General features: G+C 41.8%; 1 protein-coding gene across 2 annotated transcripts in view; it reads right to left on the reverse strand.

The window, feature by feature from the left end:
• Positions 1–4,480: 4,480 nt before the first annotated feature.
• The window catches only part of AFF2 (ALF transcription elongation factor 2), a 333,893-nt gene continuing 323,944 nt past the window's right edge, over positions 4,481–14,429 (reverse strand). For both annotated transcript variants that reach the window (XM_065643139.1, XM_065643137.1), the window contains exons 20-21: positions 12,210–12,424; positions 4,481–7,699 (exon numbers count right to left, since the gene is read on the reverse strand). In XM_065643139.1, coding sequence (XP_065499211.1) covers positions 7,578–7,699; positions 12,210–12,424 — 337 coding nt within the window. In that variant the 3' untranslated portion in view covers positions 4,481–7,577. The remainder of the gene's footprint in view (positions 7,700–12,209; positions 12,425–14,429) is intronic.

The raw sequence follows: 14,429 nt of genomic DNA on the forward strand, positions 1-14,429 counted from the left end.
CATATGCAAGCCTAGATGGTAGGCAGAAATTACCCTCCAGTTCTTTCAGCAGGGATTATCTGGTGCTGAATCAGAACGGTTCAATATCTGCTCCACTTCACTATGTATTTATAAAGCTGCATTAGGGCACACAGCACAGTGTGAAAAGGGAGAGGACTAGTTTTTCAGCTGGTGTAAATCAGCACTGACATCTACGGAGCTACTTAGAGGCACATCAGCTGAAGCTTTGGCCCACAGTCATCAGAAACATCCAGCCGTCATTCACTCCATATGTAAAAATTGCAGTGGTGGAAGTGCAGAGTGAAAGTGTAATCGACATCAGATAAAAAGCTGCTCCGTTAGTCTAGTTCCTGATAATGCTCTTCCAGACTGTGTGGTCTAAAGCTGTTTTATGATGTGCTCTATACTGCATAGCTTTGCAGACTACAATATTTCCTTACAGGCAAGGGTTATGGTACATTAATCATTTCATGGGCATGATCAGTAAAAAAAGGCATAATGATAAAAGCTTTGGGAATTTATCTGCATAGAGATATATTGGCACAAACTAGTCTGGGGTTAAAGGGTTTGCTCCTCAGTGTGTGCACATTTGATTAACTCCACTGAAATCAGTACTCTTATACCAGTTTACACCAGTTGAGGAACTTGTGCTCTACCTCTGTCATAAATAAAGCACATATGTTGCTATCCACTATTCATTCATAAATTCAAGGGTAAATGCCTCCTGCCAGTGGCCAAAGCTTCTTCATGTCCGTAACTCCACGTCATTTGTCACTGAAGTCAATGGTGGTTTCCCTGAGCAAGGGCTGAGCCAACATACGGTCTGGTTGAGGAGCAAGTCTGCTTGCAGTTATTCCAGCACTAGTCCAGGGATCTTGAACTAATTTCAGCAGGGGGAGTACTCAGTCAGAACAAAAAAAAGAAGTGTAATTCCATTGAATTAATTTGGTTAATGCAACTGAAGCTCTGGCCCAATAAACTTAACTCTGGTAATGCTATGCCATTTTTGTTAACCAGCTTCTCCTGTGATAAACAGTGCTCAGCAAGCTCCGTAAGACTTGCATGATTGCCATACGACAGCAGAATTTGGTCCCACGAATTCCACAAGCTGAGGCAAGTTCACATTTGCTTAGCTCCGAGTTTGGTCCATTGTAGTTACTGTTATCCATTAAAACAAGTCAATTCACTTCAGAATCTGACTTTCCTCCTAATTCAGAGAAGGAAATAACTGAGTGGAAATTAAGGCTATCTCTACTTGATGAGTTTTGCAATGGAATTACAACAGGGTGACACTCACACAACTGTGAACATACAACAACATCCAGCACAGAGAGCTTACGGGACTTGCATAGAACTCAGTTACAATCAAAGAAGAAAACAAGTCTCAACCAGCTGCATCATCCACTCACATGGCTTTGACCACTGGCCATTCAGCAGGACTCAGCTAGAGTCCAGTAACGACGAGTAGTCCTGTGGAGACTACAATTCAAATTGCAATTCTGCAGACAGTGAATATTGCCTTAGTTTTCCGATGTTACTGCATGCACCGCTTCTGTCAACTTGTTCGGTGTTTCCAGATGCAGCGCAAGTAAAAGTGAGTGCTCAAATCCAAGTCCCACCTGCAGCAGTGGAGGACCAAGACCTAAAGGCAACACAGAGCCACAGCTCTGCTGCACCCAGGCGGTGGGGCTGGGGTCACTCAGCCCTGTTGGGCACAGCACTGGTCTCCCACCATGTCCCCTGCACAGCAATACTGTGGCCAGGGCTATGTAGGGATTCACACTGCATAGACCTGTAGTAATCCAACACCCTGAGCAGGCTGGGGGCTCCGGGAGCTCCGTGTGGCTCCACAGCAAGGTCAGGTCTTTTCTGCAGCCTCTCTCCAAAGCACTGAGGACACACATCGCTACTTGAGCTGGCCGCTGGGTCCCTGGGCTTGGTCCTTGCTGGAGTTGTAAAGGGAAAATGGTTTAACTCTATGGCGACTGCGACCATTAGCTCTTTGTGACACGTGGTGGCACCCTGAGGTGGATTAAGGAATTAGATGGGACGGTGCCATATTTGGATTTTGTAGGATACCATGGTATAGGTGTTATTTTGCAGGACATATCAGCAGTAATGAGGTCCCTTTCCCAAGAAGCACAAACAGGTTAAATTCATAATGCCAGACCACACCAACTTGCTCCAGTTCCTTTAAACCACTCTTGACATATTTACCATTACCTAATATGATTACAGCATCAATAAGCTGCCCGAGATGTTGCTACATATCCCGTGGTTCTGGGCACAGCTTATCTTTACAGAATTTCTGTTGCAGTGCCTCCTGATGTGGCCAGGTTTGATCCTCATCTGACACCAGTTTTATGCAGCAACTCATCTGTACCTGAATTTGCTCTCATTTCTACCTGTGGAGCCACGAGATCCCCCTGGCTGTCCATGAGACCTGAACTCAACCTCTTCTGACTTCAACAGCTACCACCATGGGTTTAAACTGGCGTGAGATGATCAGAATCACAGCTCTTGGAAGACAAAAGAAATAGCAAAACATCTTTGAAACAGAATGGCTAAAGTAAAGTTACCAAGCCCATCAGAAAGGCAGGTCTGACAAGAATACTGCAGAGAAGACGGCTGCTCTGTAAGTCAGGCAGGAACATTTTGCATTCAGCAGCAGAGAAGTTTCAATAATGATACAGAGCCTAACCGAGCTTATGGCCTATACATAAAGGCTACAAAATATCAAGTGATATATCTAAAATATGTCACTATATCTAGTGAGATATATATCTCTATATTTCATTAGACAATACACAGAATGCCTATATGCATTGCTGTGTATAGTGACCGGCTGTACCATGGAAGACCGGGAGGAGTAACAGAAATAGAGGAATTGAGCCCTCCCAACATTAACAAGACTTGTTTTCTTTGTATTTATAAAATAGTAAGCAAAGTAAAGCTGGAAGATATCATAAGGACAGCGGACTGGTTTCTCATCTTCATTCCCTTTGCCTCTCTCCCAGCGCATACTGGTGAGGTCAAGTGAGTGTTTTTACAACTATTGCATCTTTTTTCCTGCGCTACAAAGTAAGAAGCAAGGAATTTCTGTTGCAAATCCACATCCAAATCCATACATATGTGTACACACACACACAAACACACGCATGTGCGTGCTTGCTTCAATACTGTATGTAGTGGAGTTTCTCCTGAACTCAAAGCAAAAAAGTATATTAATACCCACGTCAGAATGCTTACCAGCCCCATTTTTGCTATCTCTGAAGTTGTACTCACAAAACTAATAATTTGATTTAGACAGCATTAAGTACCGATAAAAATACAATGAAAACATTTCTTCCAAAGTAGTTAAAAACTTGTCAATTTATCTAACCTGTTATAATGGAAGAACATAATAAAATCTATGAAATTAAAAAAGCATAGATATTAAAGTCTAGATTCAATTTCTCAGATATTGTTTCTTTAAGAGGAATGAAGATTTCGATCTTTATTCTTAAAAAAATCCCCACATTGATATCAACAGACCTGCCCCTCTCTTTCAAAGGACGTAATTTTTAAATGAGACAATGTATTCTCACAGAGACTATTTAAATGATAAAAAATTCAAAGACCATATAAAAAAGGTGCAATTAAGCTATAAGAAGCAAGCTGTGAAAGTTGCCACCAACGCTATCAACAAAAAGGCTGTAAGCTAAACCAGAAGGACTAAAAAAATAAACACGAAATAAAATAAAAAGCACAAATACTGGACCCAACCTGGCTATCCAAACTCAGCGTGAACCGTTTACACTGTTAGTCTGCTAAATATGGGAAGAGTGATTCGTCCTTTGAAAGGAACCAAAGAGCCCAGCTGAGGCCAGTGACCAGCAGGACATGGTCTGGGAGAACATGGTCCACACGGGAAACATCATCCCTGGCTTTCCCTGTGATCCCTGCACTCCAAGACCCAATGGCCACAGATACTCACTGCACGCAGGGCAGGACATTCTGCCTGCACGCTGTCAAATACTTCACTTGAGACCTGCTGCAGCTCTTGACATGGAGGTTAAGTGCTATGGAAATGCCTCGCTTGAGCACTTAGGACTTTGCTGCCCTTGGATCTCGTACCGATGGAGCTTGCATTTAGCCCTTCACTTGCATGCTCCCTTCACTGCTGAACTATTGATATTGCTCCAAACTTCCTGAAGCATAGGACACAAATGACAGCCTTGTCAGCTCTGGCAATTTTTTATGAAGCTTAGTGTCCTTCTGAAATCCCAGCTGCAGAAACCAAGAGATTACATCACTGTCCCAGTTTATCACTATTAAAAACATATGTGTCACTTCTGCCCCTTGGCATCCTTGAAAAATGCCTGAAAATGTGTCATGAAGTCAAGCTCAGTATTCAAAAGGCAATATAAGAACTAAAAAAGTTTATTAAGAAAACCCAACCCAAACCAACCAACCAACCAAAACACACACACACACACACAAATCCAAAGCAAAAAAACCCCCAAACCAATCAAAGAAAAACCAAAAACACAAAACCAAAACAAAGAAACAAACAACCCATAATTTGAAGCCAATCTTGTAATTTTTGGTGCTTGTTCATGACTCTGAATGCCTGAAGCAGGCAGTGTTAAGGGCAGACATAGCAAATGCCCAAGCAAACACACGATGCTTCCCCATGGACCGAAACAAACAATCTCATTTGATTAACTCCGCTGGAAGTAATATTTTAAGGGGTAAAATGATTCCAGAAAGATGACATGTTGGCATTTGAAATGAGATGAGTATAGTGCCTGTAAAAGTGCAATAATCCTTAATAACTAACCCGAAAGAAGCATCATCCCCAGGGATAAGATGGTAATTCACTCTCCATATTTAATTCGTTTCTAAGCCGCTTTTGAAACAAGACTGCTAAATAGTAAGTTGGCTTGTGATCCTAGACTTGACTGCTGGACTTACTATAATCACGCCATTGATTCCGCGTACATTTCAAACTAAGTCACAGGATACAAAATCAGGTGGGCTAATTCCTTAAGCTGTTTAAGGAAAAGATTTTGAATGCAGGGTAAATTTAGAGATAGTCTGTTTACTGCAAGCTATAGGCAAAAGATAACATTTTGTCTTCACTGACTGACTGCACCTAGTGAACAGTCTTGTGTCTGAAGATTGTATTTCAAGACATATCTATCCTTCATAAATGTCGGGAAGTCTAGGATTTCAGCCTACTTTAAAGGAACAAGTGACGACAATGCACTTAATTAGACTAAATAGTTACTGAATTTCATTAGTGAAATCTTGCAAAAAGAATGGAAAACTCTGGCTTATGACAAAACCGCCCCAATGCTACTTCATCTCAAGTACTCACCCTCTTTAAAAAAAAATATTTCAAGTGTGTTGTTTCCTTTTTCTTTAAAACAAATAAACAAACAACCCAACAACCACCATTCATCTATATTTCTGAATAGTTCTCACTGTTATGGTTTTATTCACTAGCTACCGGGGCCAGAATCAGGGTGACCAATGCTGTCAGGTTCACGTTTCAGCCACATTACCCCAACCCTCGGAGAACAGATAAGGGTGTATCGACCACTTCAGGAGCAGGAATGTGCAGATAACACAGGATGTGCATGTTCTGCAAATGTCCTTTGCAGACAACCCTAAACTGGATAATTTCTCTGATGATGCACCTTGGCTACATATGCAATACTGTCTCATGGAATAAAATATTAGAAATTATTGATTTTTAAGAAAAGGTAGTACCACAGGGAGCTAATATACAACAGCTACAGAAATGTTTGTCTTAAATGTGCACTAGGCAGAGTCCTTAAACTGTTCTTATTGCAAATATCCAAGGCCTGCTCTAAAAATCATAACAGTATGAACCTTTTAAATGCAAATTTGTCCTATTTATCTGGTTACAACCCAGTGAGTAGAATCCAATAACTCACCAGATTAAAGGATATACAGGATTATATAGCAGAAGGTAATTGCAATTAACTAATATCTGGATGGCATTTAATACACACATTGTGTTATTTCAATGAGATGAGACAGAATAATATTTACATTGCTATGAGTATTTTCTGTTTATAGAAATTGAATTTACAGTTCAGTAAGGTGTGCAGGCGTTATATCAAGAATGAGATGAGACCATTTAAAGTCTTGTGAATTATTGATAGAAATTCATTTTGTTTTGTTTCACGCACCAGCGCTTCTTGCAGTGGCACCCGAAGCGCAGTGCAGTTTATAACGGGAAAAAAAGAAGAGGAAAGAGCAAATGTGAAATGGTGTAATTTATTCACAATTGCTTTGAAATTCTATCTGCATTGTCTCATTATTATTCACGCATTAGAGGAATGGTCCAAAACATGACAGCATGGGCAAACAGATGCAGACCTTGGTAAATAGGTAAACTGACCGAAGTATTCATGGCCATTATTAAACAAATGTTATATTGCTTTTGGGTAAATCTGGTGATTTTATTTAATTTGACATTTTTTCAAGATAGCAAGATAATACTGTACGTTTCTAATGCTCTGAAATGAACAAAACAGGTGAAAATTGATGCCACATGGAATTATAATGTTTCAACAGTAGCTGGTTAGTTAAACTTCTAGAGAGTCTCATGAAGAATCTGCATACACTTATTAATGGACTTTTACATACAATATCAATGCTTAGAGTGTAGCGGTCCTGTTAAAATCTGCTTTCACTGAGTCACTATGCAAGGAGAGATTGTTCTATGAAGAAAAATCTTGGATGAGTACAACTGAAAGAAAATTCACAGATTTAGTATAGGAATGACAGGTTAGACTATGAAAGCTAATATTTTGAAATTGCCTAAAAACTGCAATAAATTCTGCTGCCTACTGAAATTATTAAGCCAACAATAAACAGGAAGAATGGAATATCAAAACCTCACTGCATAGTGTGTCATCATTCTTTAATGAGGCATTCCTTCGCCTTTTTACCTCTTAACACCTTTGGTGATCTTACATAATGTACCTGTAAGATATTCAATGTTCTCTTTTAGAGATTAAGCCTATAGGAAGTATGAAATCTTAGGAATGTACAGTGTCAGGTAATGATGCCAGAATTAAGCATCAAAAAGGTTGGTTCAGGTTCAGAAGATGATTTTGAATGAATAGCTATAACTTCTACTAATTTATTTCAGAAGGGATTTCTCATATATACCCTCAAATATTTAAGATGCTTTGTACTACTTCTCAGGAATCCATATCTTCTCAAAGTGCTTTTTTGTTTTCACTTGAAGGCAGCATGGACTTAAAACAATACTGCAGGGAATGTACCGTTCCATAAAGCACATAAGGATGGCAGGATCCAGGAGACACAAGGCATAGAAAATTGTTGAAAATGATTAGATGGTACAACACATACTGCTCTTGAGTCAAAAGTTCCATTTAGGGTGACTTCTACTTCCAACAGATAGGATATTAAAAAAGGCAATAAAAATGAAGTTACATGAATAAACTTCCAGAAATGAGTGGAGTTCCACCAGTGATCGTCTCTGCGCTGGTAGAGGTAGAAGAATGGGGATGTTATGAACAGGGCAGCAGTCACTACAACAAATGAGCCTCAATGCGGAGCCAGTGGAGTCCTTGGCGAACGTAACGAACCAGATTGGTCATACTGCTGTGTTGTGTTAAGGGTCCCATCACTGAGTCCAGGTCTACAAAGAACTCTGCAATAAACAAGAAACATAAGTAATTTTTTTCAGGCAGTGGTACAGAAATACGTGAATTACCCTGGTTTCCCACTCAGTAGCAGAAGTGCAATTAGTGAGCTCTCAAGACATTGTGCACATGAGCACATGGTCAGTAGGAAAGAATTTAAACAAAGGCAACAATATATTTAAACAGACCAAATTAGATTATCTATGCTGGAAGTCAACCACAACATGGTACGAGTGGTTGCCAATAGTCTTCTTTTAGCTCTGATGATCTGCATTTTCAGTTTTTGAGCCTAGGTTTGCTGACTGCATGATTCAAATAGCTGGCAATGAACCGTGGCATTTCCTTTTCCATGCTGTACCCTCTCCTGGGTATGAAGATCTAGTCTGGATCTTGCAGAAGACCTTGCTTGCTCTTTTTCCCACCCTCCAATTTCTGTTACTGCCATTGCAGCCATTTGGGCTCTCTGCTCATCTTGCTGCAGCTGCAGGACTCAGAGGATGTGTGTGGGGTGGGAGGGAAGGAGGAAGAGGAGAGAGGCAACACAGCAGAAATATAGCATCTAGGACATGGGAACCTGTAAGGGTAAAGATGGGTAAGGCCACTGGGATGGGAAGGGTTAAGAGGACATCACTAATCAGAGAGCCACCTTTAGGAAGCAACACACTAGTTTGCTTTATGCCATGTGTTAGATGCTCTCCGGGTGAAAGACTAATTTTGTTAGGGCCAACAGACCTTTCCTAATTGCTTTCGGTGGAGAGCTGGGTTGTGTCCTCTACTCTCCCACCGCTTGTCTTTCTGCTCACTGGGACACAGGCATTCCCACATATACAACACTTACACGATATTTAGGCAAGCGTGAGCCCACACATGGTTAAATGCCCCTCAGAGCTCAGATAACAACCAACGATCCCAATAAGCAGTGGCTGAGCCCTCACATTCTCACCCTACCTAAAATCCAGTGCACGGCACTCAGCCAGCAAACACTGTATTGGCTGCAGTTCGGGAGAGCAGATGCCAGGTACAAAATCATTATCGGTACTTTCTTGAGCAACTAAGTGCTGCTTTGAGGTTTTCTATCCAAGTATTGACAGCCTGACCCTAGGCAGCTCAGGAGCTACTGCAGTATCACAGCACAAGGTGATTTGGCTGGAGGCAAGCACAACGAAATCTCAGGGCTATCACCAGTCGGGTTAAGATGCTGCAGCCAGCAGTTACTTTTAATCTTCCTTCCTCTGTCTTTTATTCCCCTCCTCCAGTGTAAAATCAATACATTTAGAAGTGAAATAATGCAGTGTCTTGCTTGCATTCCAGCAATCTCATTCTAGCCTCAAATAAGTAATAATTGCTTTAAACACTGAGAATTCGCCTTAAAGTCTAATTTCAGTTTAACATTTCTTGAAAAAGCTACAAGCACTGAAGCCATTTATTAAATTTAAACATGAAAGATCAGGCCTTTGTCACTACAGAGCTGATAGCTTTCTACCGTAAAGTGCTGCTATCTTTGGAAGCTTAAAAAAATTATCTGATTTTGTAATGTCAGGTGAGAGTTTGAACAACTGCCTACGTGATCCAACATAAACTGGCCCACGGGTTGGCTTTGGGAAGTTTGCAGTTTAGCTCAGCCTGCTGCAAATGCCGAGCTTATGACAAACTCCATCTATTCTCCCATACACTCTCAACTCGCTGACCAGGGCAGATTTGACCAGAGGTACACAGCAGTATGGTCCTGCTTTCCTTTTCAAACCAGATCAGCTTGGTGGGTCATAGTTCTGCTGTTCACCCTCTTGCTATACCTTTTTATTTTAATGGCACATCTTTTGTCAGGCTGACAAGAAAGGCTTCCGTCTCCATCTCTGAGCCAGCTGGACATGGGTCAAGTCCAAACTGGAGTGTGCAGGCATCCTCAGAGGAGCACAAAACCTAAGCGGACAATCGTGGACAAGGGGAGGCTGCACAGCTCCTACAACATGGAAGAAATCTCTTGTGTCTGCATGGGCATGACCTAAGAAACACCTATGACGGCAGCAAGACCCAGAGGTAAAGGCTATTAGACACTACAACAATAGGGCCACATTTTTATACCCATCTCTATTATCTCACCAGGGACGTGCTCTTGGGCAAGACACACCCCGTGATTCAGAAGACAACAGAAACAATGAGAGCTGACCACAAAAAAAAAAAAAAAAGAAAAAAAAAAAAAGAAAATAGTGACTGGATCTGCTGGATCTGTGGTGTTTTTTTTTTAAAAAAAAAAAAAATAAGAAAATTTATTTTTTATCCTAATCATGAGTTTCTGTGTGGGTTTGGGTTTGTTTCCTTGTTTTTTGAGACGGTTCTTCTTTTGGGGACAAGAAAAAAAAATAATGTCATTTTTTATGACAAATTGACTACTCAAACCCCTGAGAGAGAGGCCAAGAGATCTGTCCTTCACCTGGGACCGAAGGCAGAGCCTGGGGTTTGCACCTGCCCTGTTTGCTGTCACGGGGCATTTCTGAGCTCACAATCCACATGCCAGCGTACCAGAGCTTGGGCTCTGCAACAGCTGGTCCAGCTGTGGGCAAAGGGATGAGTCCTGTCCCAGGCAGCAAGATATAGGTGCTTTGAATTACCGGAGAGGTGCAGATGACATCTACTGAAATAATTACAGCTAGGTTTCATGAAACACTGTAACATTTCTCTGGTCAAAGTGTCTTAAACATATCCCTCTGTAAATGGATTCCATCACGTGACATGACAAAGACCTTCAGAGTACCACAGCAGTTCTTATATACTTTTTTGTTACATGATTAATTTTTTAAATTGCAGTTTAATGGTATTTAAGCATGCAACTTTAAATTGATTATTTAATTAGAAATGAGGTATCTTTCCAGACAAAATGTAAAGAGAGACTCTATAGCATGTGCGAAACTCTGATCTCTCTCCAATGGTTTAAAATACTTAAATGAAATTTGAAGTAACACGAACTTTCCATTCCCTGTAATGGCCGCAGTTTGTAAAACAACGTATGAAAGAACAGAGCACAACCCTAGATGTCTTGCTTATGTGAGAAACCCTTATTCATGCATCCAGTTCCACCAAAGTCAAAGGGACTGCTCATCTGAATAAAGATTATTCCTACATGGCTTTGCAGAATGGGGTTTATTTGATCGTAAATCAAAACAAGAACAAAGAAGAGTGTAGGGGGGCGAAAATGCAGAAAGAGAGTCAGCAGGTTTTTTCTCATCCAGCTCAAGGACTGACAACAGCAGTGGCTGGGTACATTTTCTGTCTGCTGGCTGAGTGCCTGAGCTATTTTGATTCAATACCAAGTAGAACATTTAACAACTCCACAACACACAGGGCTAATTACAAGATTATCGCCATCTCTTTCTCCTATCAGAGCATCCTTCTGCATCCCCACTGTAACATTCTGCTGTACATTTGACAGGGAATCACTTCCACATTTTGTGAAAATGGATACAGCTATGGAAAAAATCCAAAATGACTGCACTGCTACTAAATTAACCAATGTGAACAAAGACAAGAAGCAGTGGGGAGGACTGGACAGAACTTCTATTATTGTTCCTCATCCAGGGATAGATCATTATGACCAACCATTCAGACATAAAACTCTATAAATCTCAAGCTTAGTTTCTCTAAATCACTGGAAATTTGCCACCGACATTAATGGGAGTAAGATCAAACTGCATACAGTGAGCACATTTGTCAGGAAAAGTCAGTCGTCTGAAATCTCAGTATAATTTAGAGAATGAGCCAATTCATGATGACAGTATTTCCCAGTTAGACTCTGCACCTCCAGCGTCAAAGAAAGCTTTGTCAATGATTTGTGTAAGCCCAAAGCGGGAATCTGAATAATTACATTATCATGGGGAAGTTCACAGCTGGCCAACAACAGGCCAAAATTGTCCTTTAGTTAGATCTCAGCCACTCCATTATATTCGATATTACCCAGTCACAAACTGCTTGCCAAAACTCCTTTGAAATGACTGTGGTAAAGAGTTACATTTTGTTGTTAGGAATAAACAAGCAGATTTTCAATCCAGCCATAGGAGAATCAAGGTCATGGCTTTCAGTGGACATCTCCTAATCGGACTCCCTGCATAAACATAACATCTGATGTTTGCTTATTATCCTAGCTAGCATTTTAATAATCTTAAACCGGTTGACAGAGCCGTCTGAAAATAACCTCAGTGCTCTACAAGAAGCTGAAACCGTGAAAGAATTTGCAGACTCAAAAGCTCTCATCACTTGGGGCCCATGTTTGCTAAATTTTTTGCCAGCTGCTCTGATAATCCCATGTTCAGCGTGTGTTACACATCCCCCCTCTGTGCTTGACAAGAGAAGATACGCATTGGCTACAGTGACCAGCGAGCAGATTTGGTCTGTTTGCTCAAGCTGTCACAGTTGTGCTCTTAGATGAGGTAGTTCTGGGTCCAATTCCCAACAACGTCTACAGGAACGGAAAGAAAGCTCACGCTGATGAGCCAAAGGGGACAGGAAAGAAGCTGAGCGAGGCACCTTTGTTCTCCTTAGTCAGCTTGTCGGCCATGTCCCAGTGCTCGTAGCTCCGCAGGACGTTGTTGGTGATGTTGACGTGGCTGGCAGCCATGTGGTGGATGCGCTGAGGGATGGTGATGGTCCCCGCCGAGGAGGAGCTGGCGGTGCCCGCGCTGCTTCCAGCAGAGTTGACGGGAGACGGGCTCAGGGACATGGGCGATGGTGTTTCTGTGCTCCTGTGAGAGGTAAAGGGAGAGTGAGTCCCCTTCGCGCACACCACTTCATTACTATCCTAAACACACTTGAAAAATTAGCTCCACATCCTAGTCAGGGGAGAATGTGCAGTAGTATCTCCTGGTTTTATGAGAAAGCAGAGCTTACAAACTGGGAATGATTGAAAATAAAGAGAGATTTAATTCTTCCTATAAATGAACCTGTTATTAAAAAAAAAAATCTATCACAAAAATAGAGCAATCTTTCAGAGAAAGAAGTGTCTCATAGCTGTAATGATTTTTCTACCTGCTGCCAGAAGCTGCAATGGCAGTTAGAAAACACTCAATGTGCAATATTGGCTTATTATCAAAGCATTTTGTGGAAAACACAATGACAGTTTGCTCCAAATACAGTCACCACAATAAGTAAAGTGCAAGTCTTAAAAGCACCCTGCAGAGCTGTACTAGGAGCTGAGGGTACTGTAGGATTATGAATATCTCTATAGGATTCTTTAAGACTGGCTATGGAGATTTGTTTCTAATTGCCTACAGTTCATCTGCTCAGTTTTGTATAGAGCAGTGTTTAAAGTTACCTACTTAGTGCAGCACTAATGTTCTAATATAGATTTTCCTTTAATTCTAACACCAGCAATTCCGAATCACCTGCTGGCTGCAGGCAGTGCGGAGGTCAGCACATCAAGCTCATGTTTATTGCTATGCAGCACTCAACGCTCACATACAGCTATTCTCTTTGAAAATTTGTCTCAGTGAATAAGATTAAGAGTTCCAAAAATGTCTTCTCTTGCCCCCATTTGGAACCACTTACCTAAACAAATGCATTCGATTTGCTGTGGAATACACTTGAAAGGCAAGACCAAGATGCTCCTGGCACTCTCTGCATGAAGCAAAGACACCAAAACTCTCCGGATGGGGATGCTGCAGCTCCTCTCTACGGGCGGCTGTTGATGCCTCGTGCTGTGCAACAGCATCGAGCACTCAGCCTCATCACGGGCCTGATCCAAACCCAGGGCACAAAGGCTCCTCCTCTTGGCTTTACAAGCCACCGTCGATGGTCCTGAACGCGAAGCGTGGGCACAGACCCGCTGTGCTGGTGCCCGGCAGGTGCTGCAGGACAGGCTGCTGCCACGGCACGACCTTGGGCTGGAAGGCATTTGCAGCAGCAGCTTTTGCTGCAGGTTTTCCAGCAGTGCCCTGCTATCGCCTGCGCTCAACAACAGGCTCCTCAAGATGCGATAGATTATTTTTCCAGAGCTAGAGACCGTGTTAATTCAGCAGCTAGTAGTTTTTAACACAACTTATGTGTTATAGTGTAAGCATATCCTGCGGCACAAATGTTCTATTTTTAAGTCTCAAAACATCCTGGTTACTTGACACGCCACAGTGTCTTTAATGCACAGAAGAGCTGAACTATACTAGATTAGGCCTGGGAGCAGTTAAAAACCATAAGTATCTGAGGGGACCAGGAGCATTTTGTTAGAGCCACTTACAACAAGCTGACGCACTTCTGCCAAATAAAGCACATTGTTCATTGGATTTACCCTGTTGTGCACAGCCATTATTACTGTGGCGAGTCTATTAAATCTCTCTATTTTGTGCTTTCTGTCGCTAAAGGTGGGAAACATTTCTGTAATGAAACCAGGGAAAATTTGTTTCATTGCCAGCCTGGAACTCAGGCCAACTTTGTAGAGGTTCACAACCCTTTCAAACAAAAGTGGTCAGAAATTCCAGTAAGCCAAGCTGAGATTTTTGATGATTTGAGATCCTGAGCAGACTACACTTCATGGCAATGGATAAGTTTTGCTTTGTTCAAAGAAAGGCCTAAGAATACCCTGCTGTCTCTCCATTCTGGACCAGGCTGCCGATCTGTCTCCAGTGGTACCACACCCAGATGGTGTTTGGTCTCTCCTCTGTGGTGTGCAACTTCTCCTCCCATCTGGTACAAATTTACAGGAGAATAAGAGGAAAGTGTAGAGCCAGAAGCCCCGGGGAAGGGGGGAAGGCAGAGCAC

Source organism: Caloenas nicobarica, chromosome 12 (assembly GCF_036013445.1).
Source record: "Caloenas nicobarica isolate bCalNic1 chromosome 12, bCalNic1.hap1, whole genome shotgun sequence".
Lineage (NCBI taxonomy): Eukaryota > Metazoa > Chordata > Aves > Columbiformes > Columbidae > Caloenas > Caloenas nicobarica.